This window comes from Bufo bufo, chromosome 1 (assembly GCF_905171765.1).
Source record: "Bufo bufo chromosome 1, aBufBuf1.1, whole genome shotgun sequence".
Taxonomy (NCBI): Eukaryota; Metazoa; Chordata; class Amphibia; order Anura; family Bufonidae; genus Bufo; species Bufo bufo.
The window spans coordinates 655507354-655530400 of NC_053389.1; the positions used below are offsets into that span (position 1 = coordinate 655507354).

The window sequence follows — 23047 nt, forward strand, 5'->3', positions numbered from 1 at the left end:
CCATGGACATTACCAGAATTAACTGCAATTGAAGATGAAACGCAGCTCACATTGGTGCTGAAAGTCATGAATAAAATAAAGGACACAAGTTGCTGATATTTTTTTAAATTAATGTAAAAAAAAAAAAAAAAAATTAATTTTGGCGAGCAGCAGTTTCATCGTCAAGTGTAACCTTGACATTGTCTTGATGACAGACAGGCTGATAAAGTAGATAAAAATGCATATCAAATGTCCCATTTGTCTTACATTTGTAGACTACACAAGCTCACTACCATAAACCATATGACCAGGAGGGACTCTACAAGACATACCTCAACTCAAAGACAGTTACTCTTCTCATCACAAAACTGGCCCATTTTACCAAGGTAATGTACTAGCATACTGAAATTTAAAGGTGTTTTCCAAGAGTTTTATACTGATGACCTGTCCTCAGGAGAGGTCATCAGTATCTGATTGGTGGGGGTTTGATATCCAGGAACCCCGCCAATCAGCTGAGAAGACACTGGAGTTTGCAGTACCACGGTGGTCTTCTCTCAGCTTTCCCTGGGCCAGTGACGACACACTCATTGGTCAAGTGGCCTAGGAGAAGCTCAGCTCCATAGAAGTGAATGGGGCTGAGCATGATAACAAGCACAGCCGTTATACAATGTACGGCACTGTGCTTGGTGAGCACAGAGAAGGCCGGTGCCTTCTTAAACAACTGATCATCGGGTCTTTTACACGTAAATATGGCCAAGTCTTCTGTCTGACCTTTCCATGATAGGAGACAGAATTCTGAAACATAACCAATCACCACATGGCTCTTTATGAGCTTTTCCTTAAAGGGTTTATCCCATGAGAAGTATTACTATGTAATGAATAGTGCATTTCAAATGAAGCATTATTGCAATCCATTTTTAGTTTTACTTTTTGTAGATATCTTGTGGCACTCTAATCTCAAGGTGCATGGAGTAGGGTTCCCACTCTTCCATATAGTATAAGAATAACTCAAGCACTTCTGCAAAAAGTGATTTATTTGCAGAAATCTATACAAGTGACGTTTCAATCGATTGGGACCGTTTTGATACTGTAACAACACAATATATATATATATACACACACAATTACATACCTCCCAACTATTGAAAGTGACAAGGAGGGACAATAGCAGCGGGGCGTGTAGCACATAGCGGAAAGTGTTATAATACTAAGCCATGTCTCCAACATATCTATACATGCCCAATTCTGCCCAGTCCCCTTAATGCCCCCACACAAGTTATGCCCACATTGTGGACCCACAGAGAATTTATATCTACATTGTGCCCCCACACAGAAGTTATGCCCACATTGTGCCCACACACAGTAGTTGTGCCCATATTGTTCCCCCACACAGACGTTCTGCCCACATTGTGCCCCCTCACAGTAGTTATGCCCACATTGTACCCCCTCACAGTAGTTATGCCCACATTGTACCCCCTCACAGTAGTTAAGCCCACACTGTGTGCCCTCACAGTAGTTATGCCCACATTGTGCCCACACACAGTAGTTGTGCCCATATTGTTCCCCCACACAGTAGTTATGCCCACATTGTGCCCCCTCACAGTAGTTATGCCCACACTGTACCTCCTCACAGTAGTTATGCCCACACTGTGTGCCCTCACAGTAGTTATGCCCACATTGTACCCCTTCACAGTAGTTATGCCCACATTGTGCACCCTTCACAGTAGTTATGCCCACATTGTTATGCCCACATTGTACCCCCTTACAGTAGTTATGCCCACAGTGTGCCCCATTTTCAGTAGTTATGCCTACATTGTATCCCACTTTTAGTAGTGCCACCTCTGTTAATAAAATAAAAAAGGAAATCCTGAACTAGGTGTTCCCCCAATGATCAGAGCACCTCCTGCGCTCCCCAACGGGCACAGTGCAGTTACACATCGTGCTTGATGGGTTGTGTAGGCCGATTCCTGGGCTTGCACACGCCTCCTACAGTGCTCAACAGCGCGATGTGTGACCATATCGCTCCCTGCTTCACTATTGCAGTCCACTGTCTCTATGTCTTAAGGATGCAGAGAAAGTTGAGAGCAGGATATACCTCGGGGACGACAAGAAAGCCACCGAAATTCAGAACTGTGCCACCGGATCCAGGATAAATGAGAGGTATGTGATTACATGATTATGATGCTTCAAAAGATTAATAAAGTACAATTCATGTGTAACAGTATCAGTGCCGCCATGTCTCCAATGTACCAAGCTATACCTGGTAGATACATTTAGATATATATCATAATAAACACTTTTATACGTTAATTGTTCATGTACATATATATGTTGTGTTGTTACAGTTTGAAAAAGTTCTTAGATGGCCGGAACGTCACGTGTATAGTCTTCTGTAAATAAATAGTATCCTTCAAAAGAATCCTAAAAACCCACCTCTTCAGACAAGCCTACAACCAGTGACCCTGCTGCCTCTATACCGCCATGACCAACTTCACCCGCACCTACTGTGTCCTTCTCCCATACCATGTAGATTGTAAGCCCTCTCTCCTTCTGTACCAGTTTGTAACTCGTCTTGTGCAATTGTCTGTATTATGTATGTATATCCCCTTTCATATGTACAGCGCTATGGAATGAATGGCGCTTTAATAATAAATCATAATAATACATAGTATGTACACTACATTTTCCTCTTTGGTAGCGCCACCTGCTGTTTATCCTTCCGGTCCACCTTCTCCTTAATATATTGGTTGACTAACATGCTCTGTAGCCTCCCTGCTCCCGTCACCTCTCCTCAGTGTTCCTTTCATTACTTCATTCCTACATCTAAATGCATGGAAATACATAGCTCTCTCTAGGCAGTGGAAAGAAAATTTTGGGGCATTACATACCAAATGTATGTCTGGGACAATTTTCTATGCAGGGAAGGAATGAGTTAACAAGAGCAAATTGCTATGCGTCCTGTGAGATGCAGGTGCTTGATGAGCTTCTGCCCACCCACAAAAAGGAAAGAAAGTCCACCAGAGTTGGACCCCCACCAATCAGATATTGGCTGCATGACCCCTTTAAATTACTTTATTGTACATTCAGCAGATTGGCCAAACTGCTAAAAAAAAGGGTATACTCACAGGCAGCAGATCTGTTGCAGAAATTTCTGTGACTTTCCAAAGGAGCTTGCAGAAATCTATCTGCTTTTCTGCCAATAAAATGGATTTTCAGTTGCAGAAATTTCTGCAACACATATGCCATGTGAATATACCCTAATCGTAACCATATGTACAGTATAAATGGGACCTTTCCTATATAGTGAAGTCCTTGGAATGTTTCACTAATGGTTATTCTAGTGAGGGAGTGTTTATTTATGTGACAACAAGGGGCTAGCTTTTGGCGGTGCAAGCAACTAGTCATAGATAGCCTGAAAATATAATTGTCATAACTTTTGTACCAGGACACAGGAGGCTTAAAGAGGTCGGTCCTGACTGATGGGTGTGGGTCCCAGAGGTGGTGCCCGCACCTATTTCTAGAACTGAGCCATTCATTTTTATTATAACAGAGCGGTGGCGAGAGCAAAATCGGGCTGACATGTTTACTTTGAAGGTTTATTCCAGTTATACGCAATCCAACCTACCCACTGGATAAATGCAAAATAATAAATTGGCGGGAAAACACCAATACGACTGGAGCGGCAGCAATACAGCAATTGAAAAAAAAGACAATTTCTTCCAGACGATATACTGATACACAATTATTTGTTTGTTTTGTCAGAAAACTTACCAAATAAGGTTTTGGATTGGAGACTGTCTGATTAACTTGCCAAATGCTCAAGAATCCTTCTCCATCAGCAACACCACACTGTAAATTACAAAATGACGACATATTAAAGGGGTTGGCCAGTTTATAATAGCTGCACATGTACTAGGAGCAGCATGTGCATGCAGCGGGTAATAAGCATTAATAAACCATGGAGTAGTTTAACATGAATAACTCATGTCTACACACAGGACCACTGATCTGCATGCCGGCGCTGAGCTCGGGGCAAGGCCGCTGATTCCACTGGGGACCGAAAGAAAAAGTAGCGCATGCGCAGTCTGTCACTAGTATAAGTGAATTAGGGCTGCTGATGGACTTAATCCTCCATCAGTGGCCGTGTTCCTAGCGCAGTGCCAGCACGTACTGCATGTAAACATGAATTATTCATATTAAACTATTAGACATAAGTGCCGACAATTTAATAATGCTCAGTACTAGCTGAATGCATGTGCTCTTCCCAGCACATGTGCAGGTAGTAATATACCTTTAAATGACCAAAACAGAGGTTTCTGTACAACACATCCACCTCTCACCCTATTACTCCTCTGCCTCTCCCCTCTGCCAATCCCTTCACTGGCTCCCCATTGCCCAGCGAATTCACTTCAAAGTACTAACAAATACATACAAGGCCGTCCATAACCTGTCCCCTCCCTACATCTCTGAGCTACTTTCCCGATACATCCCCATACGCACTCTCCGATCCTCACAAGACCTCCTTCTCTCCTCTCCTCTTATCGCCTCTTCCCACAATCGACTCCAAGATTTCTCCCGTGCATCCCCCATACTCTGGAACTCGCTACCCCAACATATACGACTCTCACCTACAGTGGAATCCTTCAAAAGAAACCTGAAAACCCACCTCTTCAGACAAGCCTACAACCAGTGACCCTCCTGCCTCTATACCGCCATGACCAACTTCACCCGCACCTACTGTGTCCTTCTTATGCACCTATGATTAGAGCAATTGTCTGTATTATGTATGTATACCCCTTTTCATATGTACAGCGCTATGTAATGAATAATAAATAATAATAATAACATAGGGGGCTCAGCTGCTCCTCTGACCATTGGAAAACTTACCTCCATGAATAACAGGATAAAACAAAGACATACCTTATTGCCCTGGGAATTAAAGTACAATCTTGTAACCCGGGCATTTCCAGCTTGGCGGAAACAAATAAGCTGTTGAGGCCGACTCCACTCAAACATACGGACGCTGCCATCCTGAGCTCCAGTAAGATCTAGTGTACGTTAAAGAAAAGAAATACAATTGTGTAAAAATGTTTAAATTGTGGACATACTAGACATTCAGTATAGGCACTTACAGTACTGGTGGACTGGGTGTGACGCCATTCTTTTAACATTATTTAGATTCCTTTTTATCAGCTTGAAAGAAGAAAAAACACACATAAGAGATCAATATATTTTAAAAGCTCATAAAATACACACTACAAAATAAAAATATAAATATAAATTTATGCAACCATCACATTATCGGACACATATTTTTACTATTGATTACCTATTCTTGGGGTCAGCTGTTATGCAGTAGCTCCGGCTCCAGAAGATGATGCCAAAACTTCACAACTCTGGCCATTGTATATTGGACAGAGCTGGTAACTGCAAAGTTGCTGCCACCAGAGCAATTGCCCAGGGCCCCCATTGTCTAAGGGGCCCCTGCTTCAGTGCTGCTGTTCAGCTGAACGTCCGAGGAAGCAAATGGGCAGACAGCTGAACAGCTGCACTGTACAATGCAGTGTACGGTCTCCTCCCTCACATATAAGAGAAATCATTACCACAGTGCTGACAGGACCTGTGATAATGTCAGATGCAGGAGGCAGAGCTCAGCAGAGGAGAGAGGATGAAGGACCTGCGATGACCTCACCATCATGTGACCAGAACAGGAGGCGGAGCTCAGCAGTGCAGTAAAGTAATGAAGAAGACCAGCCATGAATGTGAAGAAGTATGGATTGAATGTAAGTGCCAGGGAAATGCTGGGAGTTGTAGTCCTCTCCTCCTATACTTCCTGTTATGTAATATCAGAGTACATTACATGAGGAGGTATGAGAGGAGAGGACTACAACTCTCAGCATGTCCAGGCCATTATTATATAATATCTGGGTACATTACAACTGGATATGCTGGGAGTTGTATACCTCCTCTTATAATGTACTCTGGTATTACATAATAACTGCTTGGACATGTTGGGAGTTGTAGTCTCTTATACCTCCTATTGTAATTACTCTGATATTAAATAATGAACATGCTGGGAGTTATAGTCCTCTCCTGTTATACCTCCTGCAGTAATCTGCTCTGAATTAGGGCTGGGACAATGGATAGGGGAGGGTAGTCATCCGCCTAGGGTGCCACTTCACTACCCATAAAGGGGGGGGGGCGTACTCATGGCGGTCCAACTTCAAAAGCCTCAGGCCGCTAGGCCTCAAGCCTGTGAGGCGTTAGAACAGAGCAAGAAACCAAAATGACATCACTGCAAGCTCCTGCTCTGGGTCTCGCGTGATTACGTCATCACATGAGACCCGGAGCAGGAGTGGTGATGTAATTGGGACCGCATGCATCAGGACGCAGAAACACAAGCCACAGATAGCGGCGGGGAGACTGGAGGGAGGCCATTTTTTAGTTTAAATGTTTCTAATGAGAAATTGTTTATTTTTTTGGTGGTGGGGTAGAATTATATAATTTTCTTTATTAAACTTAAAGGAATTCAGTTTTTTTTTTTCCTTTTTTGTTACTGATGATCTATCCTCTGGATACATCATCATGCGTCTGATCAGCAGGGATCTGACACCCGGGATCCCCGCTGATCAGTTGTTTTAGAAGGCAGTGGTGCTGGCAGTAGTGCCTCAGCCTTCTTGCTGTTTCGCGCAAGCCCAATGACATCACGACTAGCATCACAGGCCTGGCCGCGGTTAAGCCACATTGAAGTAAATGGGGCTTAGCCACGCCCAGGCCATTGATACTAGTCATGATGTCACTGGGCCCGAGGTAAACAGAGAGATTGCTATGGCGCTACTGCCTGTGCCACTACCTTCTTAAACAGCTGATCGGCAAGGGTCCGGGGTGTCAGACCCCTGCCAATCAGACGAATGATAATCTATCAAGAGGATAGATCATCAGTAAAAAAACAAAAACAAACGCAGGCAGTAGCGCTGCGGCCTTCTCACTGTTTACCTCAGGCCTAATGACATCATGACTAGTATCACTGACCTGGGCGTGGCTAAGCCCCATTTACTTCAATGTGGTTTAAACGTGCCCAGGCCAGCGATACCAGTCGTGACGTCACTGGGCCTGCGGGAAACAGAGAGAAACATAGAAACAAAGAATGTGTCGGCAGATAAGAACCATTTGGCCCATCTAGTCTGCCCAATATACTGAATACTATGGATAGCCCCCGGCCCTATCTTATATGAAGGATGGCCTTATGCCTATCCCATGCATGCTTAAACCCCTTCACTGTATTTGCAGCTACCACTTCTGCAGGAAGGCTATTCCATGCATCCACTACTCTCTCAGTAAAGTAAAACTTCCTTATATTACCTTTAAACCTTTACCCCTCTAATTTAAAACTGTGTCCTCTTGTGGTAGTTTTTCTTCTTTTAAATATGCTCTCTTCCTTTACCGAGTTGATTCCCTTTATGTATTTAAAAGTTTCTATCATATCCCCTCTGTCTCTTCTTTCTTCCAAGCTATACATATTAAGGTCCTTTAACCTTTCCTGGTAAGTTTTATCCTGCAATCCATGTACTAGTTTAGTAGCTCTTCTCTGAACTCTCTCTAGAGTATCTATATCCTTCTGGAGATATGGCCTCCAGTACTGCGCACAATACTCCAAGTGAGGTCTCACCAGTGTTCTGTACAGCGGCATAAGCACTTCACTCTTTCTACTGCTTATACCTCTCCCTATACATCCAAGCATTCTGCTGGCATTTCGTGCTGCTCTATTACATTGTCTTCCCACCTTTAAGTCTTCTGAAATAATTACTCCTAAATCCCTTTCCTCAGATACTGAGGTCAGGACTGTGTCAAATATTCTATATTCTGCCCTTGGGTTTTTACGCCCCAGGTGCATTATCTTGCACTTATCCACATTAAATTTCAGTTTCCAGAGTTCTGACCATTCTTCTAGTTTTCCTAAATCCTTTTCCATTTGGCGTTTCCCTCCAGAAACATCAACCCTGTTACATATCTTTGTGTCATCAGCAAAAAGACAAACCTTACCAGCGAGGCCCTTTGCAATATCACTTATGAAGATATTAAACAAAATCGGTCCCAGTACAGATCCCTGTGGAACCCCACTGGTAACATTACCTTGTTTTGAATGTTCTCCATTGACTACAACCCTCTGTTGTCTGTCACTCAGCCACTGCCTGATCCACTCAACAATATGGGAGTCCATGCTCAATGACTGCAGTTTATTGATAAGTCTTCTATGTGGGACAGTGTCAAAAGCCTTACTAAAATCTAGATATGCGATGTCTACTGCACCTCCACCGTCTATTATTTTATTCACCCAGTCAAAAAAATCTATAAGATTTGTTTGACATGATCTCCCTGAAGTAAACCCATGTTGTTTTTCATCTTGCAATCCATGGGATTTTAGATGTTCCACAATCCTATCCTTTAATAGGGTTTCCATTAATTTGCCTACTATTGATGTCAGACTCACTGGTCTATAGTTGCTCGATTCCTCCCTACTACCTTTGGGTGTATCTCATCAGGCCCCTGTGACTTATCTGTCTTCACCTTAGACAGCAAACTTAGAACATCTTCCTCTGTAAAGATACATGCATCAAACGATTTAATAGTCATTCTTTCTAGTGGAGGTCCTTCTCCTTTTTCTTTTGTAAAAACTGAACAGAAGTATTCATTAAGGCAGTCGGCTAGACCTTTATTCTCTTCTACATACCTTCCGTCCTTTGTTTTTAATTTAGTTATTCCTTGTTTTAATTTCCTTTTTTCATTTATATATCTGAAGAATGTCTTATCCCCTTTTTTCATAGACTGAGATAGTTTTTCTTCTGCCTGCGCTTTAGAAGTTCTTATAACTTGCTTGGCCTCTCTCTGCCTAATCTTGTAGATTTCCTTATCTTCATTGCTCTGGGTTTTTTTATAATTACAAAATGCTAGCTTTTTATTTTTAATGATTTGGGCCACTTCTGCTGAGTACCACATTGGTCTCCTCCTTTTTTTGCTTTTACTGACAAGTCTAATGCAATTTTCTGTTGCCTTCAATAATGCACCTTTTAAGTAGTCCCATTTCTCCTGGACTCCATGTAATCCGTTCCAGTCTGATAAGGACTCATTTATGACTAATTTCATTTTTGAAAAGTCTGTTTTTCTAAAATCTAAAACTTTTGTTTTTGTGTGGTGGGACTCTTTCACAGTTCTTATATTAAACCACACTGACTGGTGATCACTAGATCCCAAGGTTTCGCCTACAATGACATCATATACCGAATCCCCGTTTGTGAATACCAAATCCAAAATGGCCTCCCTCCGGGTTGGCTCCTCAACCACTTGTTGTAGAGATAACCCCAGTAGGGAATTTAGAATATCTGTACTCCTGGTAGAACTTGCTATTTTGGTTTTCCAGTTTATATCTGGAAGATTGAAATCTCCCATAATGATAACTTCTCCTTTCATTGTCATTTTAGCTATTTCTTCAACTAGTAGATCATCTAGTTCTTTAACTTGACCAGGTGGTCTATATATCACACCTACACGAGTTACTGCATGGTTAGCAAACTGCAACGTAACCCAAACTGACTCTATGTTGGCCTCACCAACTTGTATTAGGTTAGATTTAATGCTATCTTTCACATACAGGGCCACTCCTCCTCCTTTCTTGCCTTCTCTGTCTCTTCTGTATAAAGAGTACCCTGGTATGGTTATGTCCCAGTCATTTCTTTCATTAAACCATGTCTCCGTAACAGCCACTAAATCTACATTCTCAGATGCCATTATTGACCCAAGTTCATTGATTTTTTTACCTAAACTGCGAGCATTTGTAGACAGGACTCTGAGCTTATCATTTCTTAACCTCTGTGCTTCTGACCTGTTCTGGCATTGTTTCGGGGGGCAATTGGACTCTTTTATTTTCACTCTTTTGCCCCCCCCTTCCTAGTTTAAATACTCTTTCGCAAATTCTTGGAGTTGTTCACTAAGTACATTTGTTCCTTTGAGAGAAAGATGCAAACCATCTTTTTTGTACAGTGCTACTGTCAGCACCACTGCCTTCTCAAACAGCTGATCCACGTGGGGTCCTGGGTGTCGGACCCATGCCGATCAGATGCTGATGATCTATCCAGAGAATAGATCATCAGTAAAAAAAAACTAAAACTGCAGAACCCCTTTAATTTTACCTTTATTTTTTTGCCCCCAAGGGACTTGATCAATGATATAATATTTTGGAATATATCTTTCCAAAGCATTATGTTTATGGCAAATCTGGGAGCTTTTGCTAGGTCCCCACCTTCCACGGTAAGACATCAGCACTCCATGTTTACATTCTTTAATGCAGATGGACTGACAGAGGGAGCATATGTGAGGTTAAATGGCCAGGATCAGTGGCTTCTCTGATCCCTGCCATTATAGCTGGAGCCGAGCTGCCGATCACCGTGTGTGTGAATGTGCGATCCAATCATTTATATGTACAGTATGGAGCCTTTAGACAAGGTTGTTACATGTATGCAGAAGGCTTCACAATGTATTTCAGTTTAACTGTAAATGGTGCATAAAAAAAATAATATAACAATTGTATGAATATATCTGCAAGTGAAGGCACAATTATAAAATATTTCATAATGTAAACTGCAAAATGTGCATACAATGCCAGCTCCAGTGCTCGTCTGGCCACTCCCCAGCCATGGCATGGATGAAGACGACTGTATCTGGCCCAGGTGAAAGGGAGCCACACCTGACTGATGAATGGCTGTAGTAGACCCTCTGAAATCAAGGTCATCAGAACTAAGGAGAAAACAATGCAATATTTAGAATTTCTCTGTAACTGAAATGAGTGAATTAACTAATCAATAAAGAGTGATGCAGACCTTTTAGATTCTCTGTCATATTCCTCTCCAATCCATATATAAGGCTGAGCAGCCAAAAGGCTTGACACATCCAGCTCTTGCACATCATGTGTGGAAGCTAGAACAATTTCATTGCTATTAGCCTGCAAACAAAAAATATAAAATATTACTTCCTAGCATCATAATGCATACATAGTAACGCACTGAATTATCTGGTATTCACAACTCTTTATTTATAAATTAAAAGGACTAAAACTTCAAAGTCATAGAGCAGAAGTGAACAAATGAAAAGGAGTAGCTCCAAATGAGTTTTCTGCACTCGAATATATGGCCCGTTCATCTTGAGACGATTTCTTCCAAATGCAATTTTCCAAAGATGTTCAAAGAGATTTTGAAAAGGACACTTAAAATGTTTTCTACTCTTCTATACTTTCTAAATATAGTTTGGGGTTATTATTCTACTGAAGGACTCCTATCGTACGTAGCTTCGCAATACTAAGCAGTACAATTTCTGCCCTGAATGCATCTATTGATCTCAGTACATATTTTAGGCAGTCGGTGCTTTTTTTGTTTGTTTTCTGTTTAAAGGGACACTAAAAGGCCCAATAAGCATATTTAGGTATATATATGCAGGCACAGGTCTTCTAATGTGCATTAAAAACATAAGTATAACCCCTGTCCACCTTATAAATACAGCAAACTCATGTTTTATAACCTGAAGTAATCGCTTTTCTTTCTGCCCAAGGGGCGGTGTTTAAGCTTCACTTCTGCCCAGCCAGCCCCCCCCCAACCGCCGTTTTGAAGGCAGCGCCGCCCAGCTCATCAATATTCACTTCGCTGGGCGACTTCTGCTGTTCCCGACGTTCCGAGATCCAGCGCACGCCCAATAGAAAGCTATGGGCATCGGACTCACTTTTAGCTTCTGCGCCTAGCACCCATAGCTTTCTATTGGGCATGCGCCGGATCTCGGAGCGTCGGGGACAGCAGAAGCCGCCCAGCAAAGTGAATATTGATGAGCTGGGCGGCGCTTCAAAACGGCGGTTGGGGCGCGGCTGGCTGGGCAGAAGTGAAGCTGAAACGCCGCCCCTTGAGCAGAAAGAAAAGCGATTACTTCAGGTTATAAAACATGAGTTTGCTGTATTTATAAGGTGGACAGGGGTTATACTTATATGTTTTTAATGCACATTAGAAGACCTGTGCATGCATATATATACCTAAATATGCTTATTGGGCCTGTCAGTGTCCCTTTAAGTGAAAACCACGAGAATTACCATATAATTCATATTTGTCTAAAGGACTGTTTTCCAAAAAACAGTGAATCTTTACCGAGTTTCTTCTCAGAAGTGGTCTTCTACCATACAGCCTGTATTTATGCTCTCAGCCAAGAATAGTATGACTTGGAACTGCTGCATCTTGCGAGCTAAATTACTGCTGATGTAGTCTTTGGTTCTCTCATCAATCTTAGTTCAATTTTCTTCATGGAATGTCGGCTTCAATCCCATATGCATTAAAATTATTAATGGCTACAGTTACTATGCTTGACTATTACCTAGTTCTTAAGCTCCTCAGACAATGCCTTGCTTTTTCTTACAATTACAATGCGATGAAAAAGTATTAATACCCCTTGAACTTTTCCACATTACACATTATTTGCTAAATAGTTCAAGCTCAGTCAGATTGGATGGAGAGTGTTTGAGCAGCAATTTTCAAGTCTTGCCACAGATTCTCAATGGGATTAAGGTCTGGACTTTGGGCCATTCTAACACATGAATATGCTTTGATCTAAACCATTACAATGTAGCTCTGGCTGTATGTCTATGGTCGTTTATTTAGAAAAAGTTTTTTGATTTGCACACCCTCTAGTGGTGGGTGCTCATAAAGGACAAAAGTCAATCCAATATAGAGAAGAATATCTATGGCACACCAAAATATTCTTTTTTCAAGCGATGCTTTAATACATATTTGCGCAATTACATCAACATCATTTTGTGTTTAATTTTCATCCAGAGTATGTAACAAAACATGGGGCCGTAAAGAGAAGTCCCAACGTTTCGGATGCGCATCCAGAGAAAAACACTCCTCATATGGGCAAAGATCCCTTGATAAAGGTCACTTTTTGCTGAAACGTTGGGACTTCTCTTCACGGCTCCATGTGTTGTTACATACGCTGAATGAAAATTAAACACAAAATGATGTTGATGTAATTGCACACATATGTATTAAGGCATCGCTTGAAAAAAGAATCTTTTGGTGTGCCATAGATATTCCTCTCTATTTCTATGGTCGTTGTCCTGCTGGAAGGTGAAACTCTGCCCCAGGATTGCCCTGTATTTAGCTCTATACATCTTCCCATAGACTCTGACCAGCTTCCCTGTCCCTGCTGAAGAAAAGAATCCCATCAGCATGATGCTGCCACCACAAAGTTTCATGGTGGGGATGGCGTGTTCAGGGAGATGTGCACTGTTGGTTTTCCACCACACATACTGTAGCTTTTTGCTTTTAGGCCAAAAAGTTCAATTTTGGTTTCATCTAACCAATGCACCTTCTTCCACATGTTTGTCCCCTACATTGCTTGTTGCAAACTGCAAACGGGTCTTCTTATGGCTTGCTTTCAAAAATGTCTTTCTTCTTGCCACTCTTACAGTAGCAAGAAGAAAGTACACGACTAATAGTTGCACTGTGGACAGATTCTTCCACCTGAGCTGTGGATCTCTGCAGCTCCTCCATAGTGACCATGGGCATCTTGGCTGCTTCTCTAATTGGTGTTCTCCTTGCCTGGGCTGTCAGTTTAAGTGGACAGGCATGTCTATGTAGGTTTGCAGTTTTGCCATACTCCTTCCATGTTCGGATGATGGATTGGATTGAACAGAGCTTGAGATACGGTATTTTTTTTTAATAACCTAACCCTGCTTTTAGTTTCTCAACAACTTTATCCCTGACCTGTCTGGTGTGTTGTTTGGTTTTCATTATGCTGTTTGATCACTAATGTTCACTAATAAACCTGTGAGGCCTTCACAAAACAGCTGTAGTGAATAAATTACATACAGGTGGACTCTATTTACTAATTAGGTGACTTCTGAAGGCTGTTGGTCACATTGGATTTTATTTAGGTGTATCAGAGTACAGGCTGAATACAAATGCACTTTTATGTATTAAAAATGTTGAAAACCATGTATCATTTTCTTTTAACTTCACACATACTTGCTATATTGTGTTGGTCTATCACATAAAATCCCAATAAAATATGTTTAAAGGGAATCTGTCACCTGCTTTTACCATTTTAAGCGGTCACCATGTTCACTAAAGTACCTTATTTCCTGCAGTCGTCTTCTTACTTTATTTCGTTTTGTCCTTTTGATAAAAAAGCCCTTTTTATGATATGCTAATGAAGCTCCAAGGTGCCCAGAGGGGCGTTTTTTTTCCTCTCTGGTGCCCAGTGACGCCCCCCTGCAGTGCCCAGCCCGCCTTAATTTGAATCCCAAGAACGCCTCCTGATCCTCGAATAACCTCCCACAACCTCCTGCGGCCTGCGCGATCATCAAGCTCCTGAGGGCAACAGCCTCAAAAGTCTCCCTGGGCATGCGCCGAGCCAGTGACGTAATCTGAGCTCTGTTGCCCTGAGGAGGTTGATGATCGCGCAGGCGGTACTGGGCCTGCGCGAGATTTCTGGCCACCAACAGGAAGAAGGACGGGGCATTTCTAGAAGGTAGACAATGACGTGGGGAGGGGGCTGAACCGTTTGCCGCGGCTGTGGGAGGTTATTTGAAGATCAGGAGGCGTTCTTGGGATTCAAATTAAGGCGGGCTGGGCACTGCAGGGGGGCGTCACTGGGCACCAGAGAGGAAAAAAACGCCCCTCTGGGCACCTTGGAGCTTCATTAGCATATCATAAAAAGGGCTTTTTTATCAAAAGGACAAAACGAAATAAAGTAAGAAGACGACTGCAGGAAATAAGGTACTTTAGTGAACATGGCGATGGTGACAGCTTAAAATGGTAAACGCAGGTGACAGATTCCCTTTAAGTTTGTGGGTGTAACGTGTGGAGTTGAAAGGGGTAATCATACTTTTTCTAGGTACTATATAGACACTCTGAGTACCAATTAAAAGAGTCCACCATTTATTTTAACTTTTAATGAGATACAATATATGTTACATGATTACAAACCAAACTTGAACCAAATGCATGCAATGTTATTTCACCACTAGATGATCAGTCGTAATATACACTCACCTAAAGAATTATTAGGAACACCATACTAATACGGTGTTGGACCCCCTTTTGCCTTCAGAACTGCCTTAATTCTACGTGGCATTGATTCAACAAGGTGCTGATAGCATTCTTTAGAAATGTTGGCCCATATTGATAGGATAGCATCTTGCAGTTGATGGAGATTTGAGGGATGCACATCCAGGGCACGAAGCTCCCGTTCCACCACATCCCAAAGATGCTCTATTGGGTTGAGATCTGGTGACTGGGGGCCATTTTAGTACAGTGAACTCATTGTCATGTTCAAGAAACCAATTTGAAATGATTCGAGCTTTGTGACATGGTGCATTATCCTGCTGGAAGTAGCCATCAGAGGATGGATACATGTTCTCATTCTGTTTACGCCAAATTCGGACTCTACCATTTGAATGTCTCAACAGAAATCGAGACTCATCAGACCAGGCAACATTTTTCCAGTCTTCAACAGTCCAATTTTGGTGAGCTCGTGCAAATTGTAGCCTCTTTTTCCTATTTGTAGTGGAGATGAGTGGTACCCGGTGGGGTCTTCTGCTGTTGTAGCCCATCTGCCTCAAGGTTGTGCGTGTTGTGGCTTCACAAATGCTTTGCTGCATACCTCGGTTGTAACGAGTGATTATTTCAGTCAACGTTGCTCTTCTATCAGCTTGAATCAGTCGGCCCATTCTCCTCTGACCTCTAGCATCCACAAGGCATTTTTGCCCACAGGACTGCCGCATACTGGATGTTTTTCCCTTTTCACACCATTCTTTGTAAACCCTAGAAATGGTTGTGCGTGAAAATCCCAGTAACTGAGCAGATTGTGAAATACTCAGACCGGCCCGTCTGGCACCAACAAACATGCCACGCTCAAAATTGCTTAAATCACCTTTCTTTCCTATTCTGACATTCAGTTTGGAGTTCAGGAGATTGTCTTGACCAGGACCACCCCCCTAAATGCATTGAAGCAACTGCCATGTGATTGGTTGACTAGATAATTGCATTAATGAGAAATAGAACTGGTGTTCCTAATAATTCTTTAGGTGAGTGTATATATATTTACAAAAGACATATATAAATGATTAGAGCCATGAATAAAAAAAATAACATCTATCAATGACGTAGTAAGCAAACCACCATTGTCTTCGAGCCCACAGGACAGGGGATAAGTGTCTGATTGGTATGGGTCCAACCACTGGGGCCCCTGCAGATCACTAGAATGGGGGCCCATGTTTCCATGTTTGAATGGAGCAGAAGGCAAGTATGTATGTCCAACGTTCCATTCAAATCTATGGGACTGTTGAAGATAGCCAAGCACTTATACTCTATCTCTGGCAGCCGCTTTGAGTTGAATCTAGCTCTGATCAAGCAGGAGAGTATGCCTGTTTCTTTGATGTGTATTAGGTTTACAATAGACTTTCAATCATTTTCTTGAACAATCAAAGAGTTTATAGTAATATTAAAGGGGTTTTCCAAGACTTTTATACTGATAACCTATCCACTGGACACCTGGGACCCCCACCGATCAGCTGTTGGAGAAGGCACCGGTGCTCACAGTCGAGCTGTGGCCTTCTCTCAGCTTACGAAGCACAGTGCCATACATTGTACAACGACTGTGCTTGGTATCGCAGCTCGGCCCCATTCAATTCAATTGGGCTGAGCTGCGCCTAGGCCCAATGACAGGTGAACATGACATTACATGGCCTAGACAAAGCTATGAGACGGCTGCGGACCCCCACTGATCAGATGACCTATCCAGTATGAAAGTTTTGGAAAGCCCCTTTAACTTTAATAACACAATATGTAGTTACGGTATTTTGCATTTAAAGTTTGAAAGTCCTTACCTTATTAATCGCAAAAGCCATTATTATATCAGACTCCTTGTGAATTATTTTTGCTTTTCCACCTGGATAACCAAGATCAGCTTCAACCTGTATGAAAAAAAAAATCTGTGCATCACCACAGTGACTCTTGGAACAGACTTTCTTACAGGCACATTTAAAACAGTAAGTTAGTGCGGCTGAAGTTCACTTGTTCCAGCATTTTAAGGATCTTATTGTTGCGTTAATTATTTGCTTGTAAGGCCAACACAGAAATATTCCCCAAACCATTTTGAAAGAAGGCACCAAAATAACTATTAGTATGAAACAAAGAAAGTTAAAAAGAATGATAAGAAGGTCATTTGTCAGCCAGGTGCTGTCAGATTTTGCTGAGGGTAGGCACACTGCTGCTGTTCACCACCAGCACACACATTATTTCAGAATTGCAAACAAAAGGCTATTTGAATGTATAAATGATATTAAATTTTTTGTGAAAATCTCAAAGCACACGTTCATTAAAGCACTGCATACCATCAGCAAATAATGGTGAACATCTAATAAAGCAACAAACCAGGAGAAGCCAGGAAAAAACGTACATAAAATGCTGGTACCAGTGACCATGGAGGTAAGTGCGAGAGGAGTAGAAGCCTTTGTAGGACATACTACCTGGTTTTTCTGAAGATCTGCTATGGAGTCTACTCTGAAACGCTCCGCACTGTCTTCTACAGACTACTCGACACCACACAGTCACAAACACAAAAACACATGCACAAAGAAACACACATAAAAAAAGAAAATGTATGAGACATTCCAGGTCACTATTAGGAAACAATCATATTAGCATGACAAATACTTGTGTGATGCTTTGTCATGCACAGTAAATGCAAGTCTATAGCAACCACACAATGATCAGACACCACATGAAGCACATGGCAATAATACAAACAAAGCAAAAGAATGAATGGTAAATAAATCTGGGGAACAACATGGTGGAAATATCATACTTGGGCTACAGTCACACGAACGTATTTTGTTTTCGTGTCCGTTCCGTTTTTTTGCGGATAGAACGTAGGCCCATTAATTTCAATGGGTCCGCAAAAAATGCGGACAGCACACTGTGTGCTACCCGCACCCATATGTGTATCTGTTTTGTGGACAAGAATAGGCATTGTTGCAATGGATCCACAAAAAAAACGGATGCCATACAGAAATCATCCGGTTTTTTTTTGGGGCGAATCCGCAATTTGCAGACCGCAAAACACATACAGTCGTGTGAATCTATCCCAAACTCTGCGTCCCGCTAGCAGTATTTACCATTCACATTATTTTATGTGAACAAAGGAACGGCAGGTATTTTATAAGATGCGTTCACCTGACATGTCCATGTAATAGCGCTATAATATAAACTGATCAATTTAGCAATGTAATATATAAGCTGGAAAATGGGAGCCAACAAAACCATACCAAAGACACAAGCCATACTACCCAAAGATGGAGCACAAGGGGTGTAAGAATACCTCACTCTGTTTTCTTTTCTTGGTAAAGATGTATCTAATAAACGTTTCCTGGAGAAGCTCTTGCTTCACAAGGTAATGCCACAGGCGCTTGACAGGAAGGGCGGTGTAATCTTTGGATCTGCATTAAAATAGCAAAGTCAGATATTCCAGACTGTAAAAACTCTGAACAGACATGCAGGAAAATCTTGATAATTACTGAAATTTTATCTAATTTGTCTTAATTGTACCTTACACATATTTTTAGGTCCAAATTCCTTCTCAAATTGAGTCTATAGAACATCATATTAGATTACCAGTAATTAAACAGTTTTTAATCAACTTTGTTCCGTACTTGAATGGTGTATTTTCAGGATCCAGCATTGCCTTGTGACGCAGAATGGCAGGTCCAGTCCCTACGGTCAGTTCACTAGGAATAGTGTTAATATAATTTGGTGGTGGGCCCCCAAACTGGTCCATTGTTTCATGAAGAATCTGTTCCCAGTTTTCTAGGTTTTTGACAACTCCAATGCCAAGTGGAGATGTTACAGGAAGATCTAGTTTAAAAGAAAACGTCAACACCGCTGTAGTATTATGGCAAGAGTAAGAACATGCTCTCTCTTTAATTTAACAATACTATTTATTATTTTAATAGCTGAAAGTAAAGCTTATAAAAGAAAAAAGTGCAGAAAACAATAAGTCAAAAAAATTGACTAGTAAATGACTATTTTCTTAGTTGAGCTACATTCCTGGTAGATAAACTGGGGTGGCATCTAAGTTCACACACTGGGGGATATTTATCAAACTGGTGTAAAGTAGAACTGACTTAGTTGTCCAAAGCAACCAATCAGATTCCACCTTTCATTTTACACAGCTCTTTTGGAAAATGAAAGGTGGAATCTAATAGTTTTTTTATGGGCAACTAAGCCAGTTCTACTTTACACCAGTTTGATAAATCTTCCCCACTGTTTTTGCAGGATGCCTAACCCATTGCATCTTGTTGCCATTAAAAGGAACCTCATTGAGGGCAGGATAGTGTAATGACAGACCCCTTGATTTTAGCGGTCTGTCACTCCGCTGCCGGCATTCAGTACTTTTAGAGTACTGACCTGCCAACGCCAGCAGTGTACGCCAGCAGGAGAGTCTGATGCCACACACTGCCTTCAGATGATGTTTTCTTTCCTATGCAAAACAGGAAAGAAAAGGGTCATCGTCTGGTAGAGGGGAAGACAAAGCGTACAGCATCGGACTCCTCTCTCTCACAACTCTAGCACGCTCTGTGGGCTTTGGAGGGTCAGTACTCTAAAAGTACTAAATGTCATAACAGGAGTGACAGACTGATAAAATTGGAGGGTCGGTCACTAGACTCTGCTGTCTTCATTGGGGGCAGCATACCAGAGCTGACAGGTTCCCCTATAAGTACTGTTTTAGTGGTAAACTGTTCAAAAACAAAAAAAGAATATTGGCATTTCATTATGTCAATTTTTTATAAGAACAAATATAGAAATATATTAAAGGGGTTGTCTCACCTCGAACACTGGTGGCATATCGCTAGGATATGCCACCAGTGTCAGATCGGTTCATGTCAGAAACCTGCCCCCATCAGACATTGGTGGCATATCCTAGCGATATGCCATCAATTTTCAAGGTGAAACAAGATAACCTCTTTAAGGTCTTCATTAGTTGAATGATTGAGAGCCAAACATACCTGTGAGTTCTAGTCCAGCAATCGGGAAAAAATTCTTAAGATTTTGGATTGCAAGTTTTACCAATGCCAAACGGATGAGTGTCCAGCTGAAAATAGAGAAATACTGTAGCTTGACACTGCAGTTCTTCAGTATCGGTAGAGAAAATATATACTATACAAAAACAAAAGTAACTGCATTAAGGGGACATCATCTTAAACTGCACTGGTTAACTAGTTTATAGGATAGCCTGCGAGTCCCAGGTCAGGCCTAGTTCACACCTTAGTGATTTGGTCAGTGATTGTGAGCCAAAACCATAAGTGAAGCAGTCATAGAGATCAGGTACAAGGGAAAGATCTGCACCTGTTCTGCGTTTTTGAACCGGACCTGGTTTGGGCTCACAATCACTGATGGAAATCAATAACTGACAGACTGTGTGAACTAGGTCTCACTCTTCCGAAATTGGAGCCTTATTGCATATGAACTGAGTTAGGTGTTTTCCAAAAAGTACTAAATTTATCAAACATTGTTAGAAAGTTGGTGCAAATTACGGAAACAGAAACTCAAGAAAAACAGCCTTTAAAAATTCCCCTCATAACAAACGAGTAACTATTACTCTGCACTGAAGGGGATATCCAGTTTGATCACTGAATAGTAATTTCTGGTGTAAATTAGAGCAGATTCACTAATCTACACTAAATGCAGATGGAGAGCGTGATATGCGCACACTTCGCTCCCCTTGTTCTCAGCACACTGAGCCCCACTGAGCAAAACTTTTGATATGTCTCTGACAGATCAAAAGTTTCTTGAAAAGTTAGTTATGCTTTATGACTGTTTTGAGCCACACTTTAAGTGTTTTTAAACGTCCAGAAAAGCGAGAGAGGTTTAGTAAATGTGTAAAATACATTAATAAAAAGGCATCCGTTTTTTGGCACACAATTATAGACTAAATTAAGCCAGCCTTGAGCGGAAGTATGGAAAAGAAATGTGTGCAACTTTGGATCATTATTTTTCATAGACCCTTTTGGACCCAGGATTTTGAAATTATATGGTTCAAATAGCCTGAGGCTACAAAGCTCCTGTTTCTGGTCAGGTAAAACGTAACGTTTATTTCTATCAATAAAACTAATACAGAACAGGAGAAAGAAAAGAAAGAAAATGCTTTTTAAAATGTAAAGGTGCTGTGATGATACTATCGGCAGTAAACTGGGATATGATTCCCATAAGTGCGTCCTGAATTGCTTTGGGATGATTCCCTCTAACGCCACCTAAAATATCACTGCTGCCACATAGAGTGTTCAGGGATAACCTCATATATATCGCTGGGAAGGATTCCCTATTAGCGCCACTCTGAGTGCAGCTGCTGCCGCTAGTGCGTCCAAGTATAGTGAGTCTGCAGTTCTCACTACTCAGACACAGTATCTATCATACACCTAATTTAAAAGATCAAGCTAGAGCTCTAGCTTGATCTTTTAAATTAGGTGTATGATAGATACTGTGCCATGTCCAAACAAAGGAGAAAAGTAAGAGCCAGGACAGGAAGAAGAATACATGTTAAGTATCCTGTATAGGAGGGGCCTGGGCCTAGTGGACGACTTTTTTTTTTATTGCCCACAGGTTAGTTCTTTATCTGTATGCATTGATCTAGATCTGTCCATCTGTCAAGTCTTTTCAGAGGATGCAGACATTTTCTCTACCTGTAAGAACTGGAATTGATATGCTCTTGTATTTGTGTATCAGAAAGGAATGCATCATCATCATCATCCTCATCTTTATCGCTTGGAATGCTTTCATCCGAGTCATAAATTACCCCACTGTCCGACAGAGGAAGGAAGGGCTGCAACAGAACGTATGCAATTCAGAAAATGCTTCAGCTATAAATGACATACTAAATATTATAACTGTACATTTAATATCACAAAACCAAATTTCACGGATATGAGCCAACAGTTAAAAAAAAATCATCCAAGCTAACAATCTATGGTTACATATGTTTCTGTATGACCATCTATAAACCTGCTGTAAATGCTCTGAGTCTCTATGAAACCCAAGATGATAATCAGAATGGAGGTGACATCAGACAGAGAAGATGAGGGACAGAACGTGATATACAAAGTCTAGTTCAAGTGGTCACAGCAGAGGTGAGGTCAGAGAACAGAGGAGGTTGAGGTCCCAGGAAAACGTCTCCAACCAGGTACAGGGGGACATGGGTTTATGCAAGATTTGACAGGGGAAGGGTTCCCTGGATGGTCATTCATATGAAATGGATATGGAAGAAAGACAGCTCACCACCTTGTAAATTCGCTTGCACAGGAAGGGATCGCTCCCACTATAAAATCTGAATAAATCCCAGCAGGCGTAGCGATTTTTCTTCAATGCTTTATTGATCCATACACAGATTGATCCATACACAGGACTGCAGTTGAGGAAGGCTGGACGGGCCAAAAACGCGTCCTGTGTATGGATCAATCTGTGTATGGATCAATAAAGCATTGAAGAAAAATCGCTACGCCTGCTGGGATTTATTCTGAATTCATATGAAATGCACGGAGATAGTAATAGAAGCTTCTAGATGACTTACCACATACCTTACATCTGGTGGCATTAGAGGCGGAGCTTGTTAAGAGCTCATTTGCATCCCTTCCCTCCCAGAATTCCAGAGGAGCAGGTATGGCCTATAAGTCTCCTCACACTGTGCTCTCTCCCTAAGGAGAGTTAGTTCCTCCCTTACCTTACCACATGCTGACGCTAGATAATGCTGCAATACTGTCCACATATATAATCCTATTATAATATGTATTATTACTCATATATAGCACTGCCATACTGTACAAACATATAGTGGCACATTCACATGGACACCAGGGGCTTCCTGTCTGCCGGCAAGGATAAGAAGGCATGCTATGTATGCTGGCCAGTAAAAAATAGTCTGAGGGGTCCCATTAAAAGTCAACAGGATCAGTCAGCATCCATTCATATACAACCCATCTGCTAAG

General features: G+C 41.6%; 1 protein-coding gene and 1 long non-coding RNA gene across 9 annotated transcripts in view; one reads left to right on the plus strand and one right to left on the minus strand.

The window, feature by feature from the left end:
* The window catches only part of DMXL2 (Dmx like 2), a 181602-nt gene that overhangs the window by 24891 nt on the left and 133664 nt on the right, over window positions 1-23047 (minus strand). For 5 of the 8 annotated variants that reach the window (XM_040413981.1, XM_040413977.1, XM_040413980.1 and 2 more), the window contains 11 exons: window positions 21749-21888; window positions 20075-20160; window positions 18722-18923; window positions 18391-18508; window positions 17540-17602; window positions 16898-16984; window positions 10854-10975; window positions 10632-10770; window positions 5112-5172; window positions 4900-5027; window positions 3751-3828 (listed from right to left, as the gene is read on the minus strand). In XM_040413981.1, coding sequence (XP_040269915.1) covers window positions 3751-3828; window positions 4900-5027; window positions 5112-5172; window positions 10632-10770; window positions 10854-10975; window positions 16898-16984; window positions 17540-17602; window positions 18391-18508; window positions 18722-18923; window positions 20075-20160; window positions 21749-21888 — 1224 coding nt within the window. The remainder of the gene's footprint in view (window positions 1-3750; window positions 3829-4899; window positions 5028-5111; window positions 5173-10631; window positions 10771-10853; window positions 10976-16897; window positions 16985-17539; window positions 17603-18390; window positions 18509-18721; window positions 18924-20074; window positions 20161-21748; window positions 21889-23047) is intronic. The other 3 variants (XM_040413979.1, XM_040413983.1, XM_040413982.1) reach the window with 1 other exon arrangement.
* Window positions 253-21872, plus strand: LOC120985819. The gene is made up of 4 exons (XR_005775586.1): window positions 253-365; window positions 18741-18787; window positions 18872-18969; window positions 21792-21872. It is a non-coding gene; the product is annotated as an uncharacterized LOC120985819 (long non-coding RNA).